Genomic DNA, 2,039 nt, shown 5'->3' with positions numbered 1-2,039 from the left:
CAGGCCACACCTGGCCAGAGGCAGCTGAGCCATTCCTCTAAGGGCCTCCGTGTTTGCCGGGTCCTGCCCACCTGGGAGCCCTGGGCCCACCTGGAGTTCTGGGCCCGCCTTGGCTGCCACCTGATTCATGAGTTGTTCTTTGCTCAAACTCAGACTCCTTTGTGTAAAGTCTCCTGGACCACAAGGCCACCAAGTGCCTCCACATTGCACCAAGACACGTCTTGTCCTGAGATGAGCATCCAGACCACATGACACCCCGGGGTCACAGCAGCCCTCCGCATCCGTCAGCCCCAACTGGTGGATTGGTGACCCCACTTCCAACTCAGGGCCAGAGGAAGCCAGACAAGCCCCGACACATGGGACGCCCACCCCCTGCCACCCCGACCTTCCCATGGCCTTGGCCTCCCCTAAGACTCCAACCATGGCCTCCCTCCAGCCCCTTCAGCCCCGCCACCGGGTGTCCACCCGTTGCAGGACGTCAATTCGCTGGTGGTGACCCCTCCAGAGACACAGACCCCTCGTCCTGGGCTGCGTGGGCTCCTCCTTCCTGTGTTTGCTAAGGCGAGGCAGTATCCCAAGCTCCCACCCGCCTTCCTGTCATCCCTGCTGCTGTTTGAGCTCCACGCGGTCAGGAGCCTGAGGGACATGGAAAGGGCACAGAGCACCTTTCCTTCCCTCGCAGACACCCTCATCCCTGCTGCTGGAGCCAGGCTCAGACTCCTGAAGCGTGTGGACACACTCCAAGATGCGTGGGCAAATCTCTACCATCGTGCAGGCCTAGGAATCTGGTTCCACATCCTGTCAAACCTGCTAGAGAGGCCAGGAGTTGGTGGTTCACACCTGTAATCCCAGCACTTTGGTAGTCTAAAGTGGGAGGATCACAGGCGTTCTTTTTTTTTTGAGTTGGAGTCTCACTCTGTTACCCAGACTGGAGTGCAGTGGCGCCCGGCAAGACCCTGTCTTTAAAAAAAATAAAGGCCGGGCTCGGTGGCTCAGCCTGTAATCCCAGCACTTTGGGAGGCAGAGGCGAGCAGACTGCCTGAGCCCGCAGGTTTGAGACCCACCAGGGCAGCTTGGCGAGACCTCGTCTCTACAATAAATCAAAAATCAGCGGGGCGTGTTAGCGCGCGCCTGTAGTTCCGGCTACTTGGAAGGCTGAGGCAGAAGGATCGCTGGAGCCAGCAGGTGAAGGCTGCGGTGACCGGGACCGTGCCACTGCACTCCAGTCTGGGCGACAGAGTGAGACTCCAACTAAACAATAAATAAAAAAAGAAATAAAAAATAGGCTGGGCGAAGTGGCTCACGCATATAATCCTAGCACTTTGGAGGCCAAGGTGAGAGGATTGCCTGAGCTCACAGGTTTGAGACCAGCCTGGGAAACTTGGTGAGACCTCATCTCTACAATAAAAAAATTAGCCAGGCATGGTGGCACGTGCCTGTAGTTCCAGCTACTTGGAAGGCTGAGGCAGAAGGATCACCTGAGCCCAGCAGGTTGAGGCTGCAGTGGCCATGAGCATGCCACTGCCCTCAGCCTGGGCGACAGAGCAAGACTCCAACTCAAAATAAATAAATAAAAAGATGAAAAAGTAAAATAAAATAGACCAGGTGCAGTGGCTCACACCTGTAATCTGAGCACTTTGGGAGGCTAAAGCCGGAGGATCACTTGAGTCAAGGAGTTCCAGACTAGCCTGTGCAGCATAGCAAGACCTCATCTCTATAAAAAAATAAAAAATTAGATGTGGTGGTGCACACCTGTTGTCCCAGCACTTTAGGAGGCCAAGGCAGGATTGCTTGAGGCCAGGAAGTTGAGACCAGCCTAGGCAACATAGTAAGACCCATCTCTACAAGAAATAAAAAATGGCCGGGCGCGTTGGCTCACACTTGTAATTCCAACACTTTGGGAGGCTGAGGCGGGAACATTGCTTGAGCCCTGGAGTTCAAGTCTGCAGTGAGCTATAATCATGCCACTGCACTACAGCCTGGGCAGCAGAGCAAGACCCTGTCTCAAAAAAAAAAAAAAAAAAACCAGCCGGGTTCAG

At 54.9% G+C, this 2,039-nt stretch overlaps 1 protein-coding gene across 1 annotated transcript in view; it reads left to right on the top strand.

Moving 5' to 3' along the window:
• Window positions 1–248: 248 nt before the first annotated feature.
• The window catches only part of P2RX2 (purinergic receptor P2X 2), a 20,405-nt gene continuing 18,614 nt past the window's right edge, over window positions 249–2,039 (top strand). Inside the window, exons 1-2 of the mRNA XM_008053344.1 lie at window positions 249–305; window positions 475–627. Of these exons, the coding sequence (XP_008051535.1) occupies window positions 249–305; window positions 475–627 (210 nt within the window). The remainder of the gene's footprint in view (window positions 306–474; window positions 628–2,039) is intronic.

The sequence above is a fragment of the Carlito syrichta genome, unplaced genomic scaffold, assembly GCF_000164805.1.
Source record: "Carlito syrichta isolate Samal-C Ts95f unplaced genomic scaffold, Tarsius_syrichta-2.0.1 Scaffold288080, whole genome shotgun sequence".
NCBI lineage: Eukaryota > Metazoa > Chordata > Mammalia > Primates > Tarsiidae > Carlito > Carlito syrichta.
Note: the sequence above shows the minus strand (reverse complement) of the source record. Positions and strands in the feature narration are given on the sequence as shown.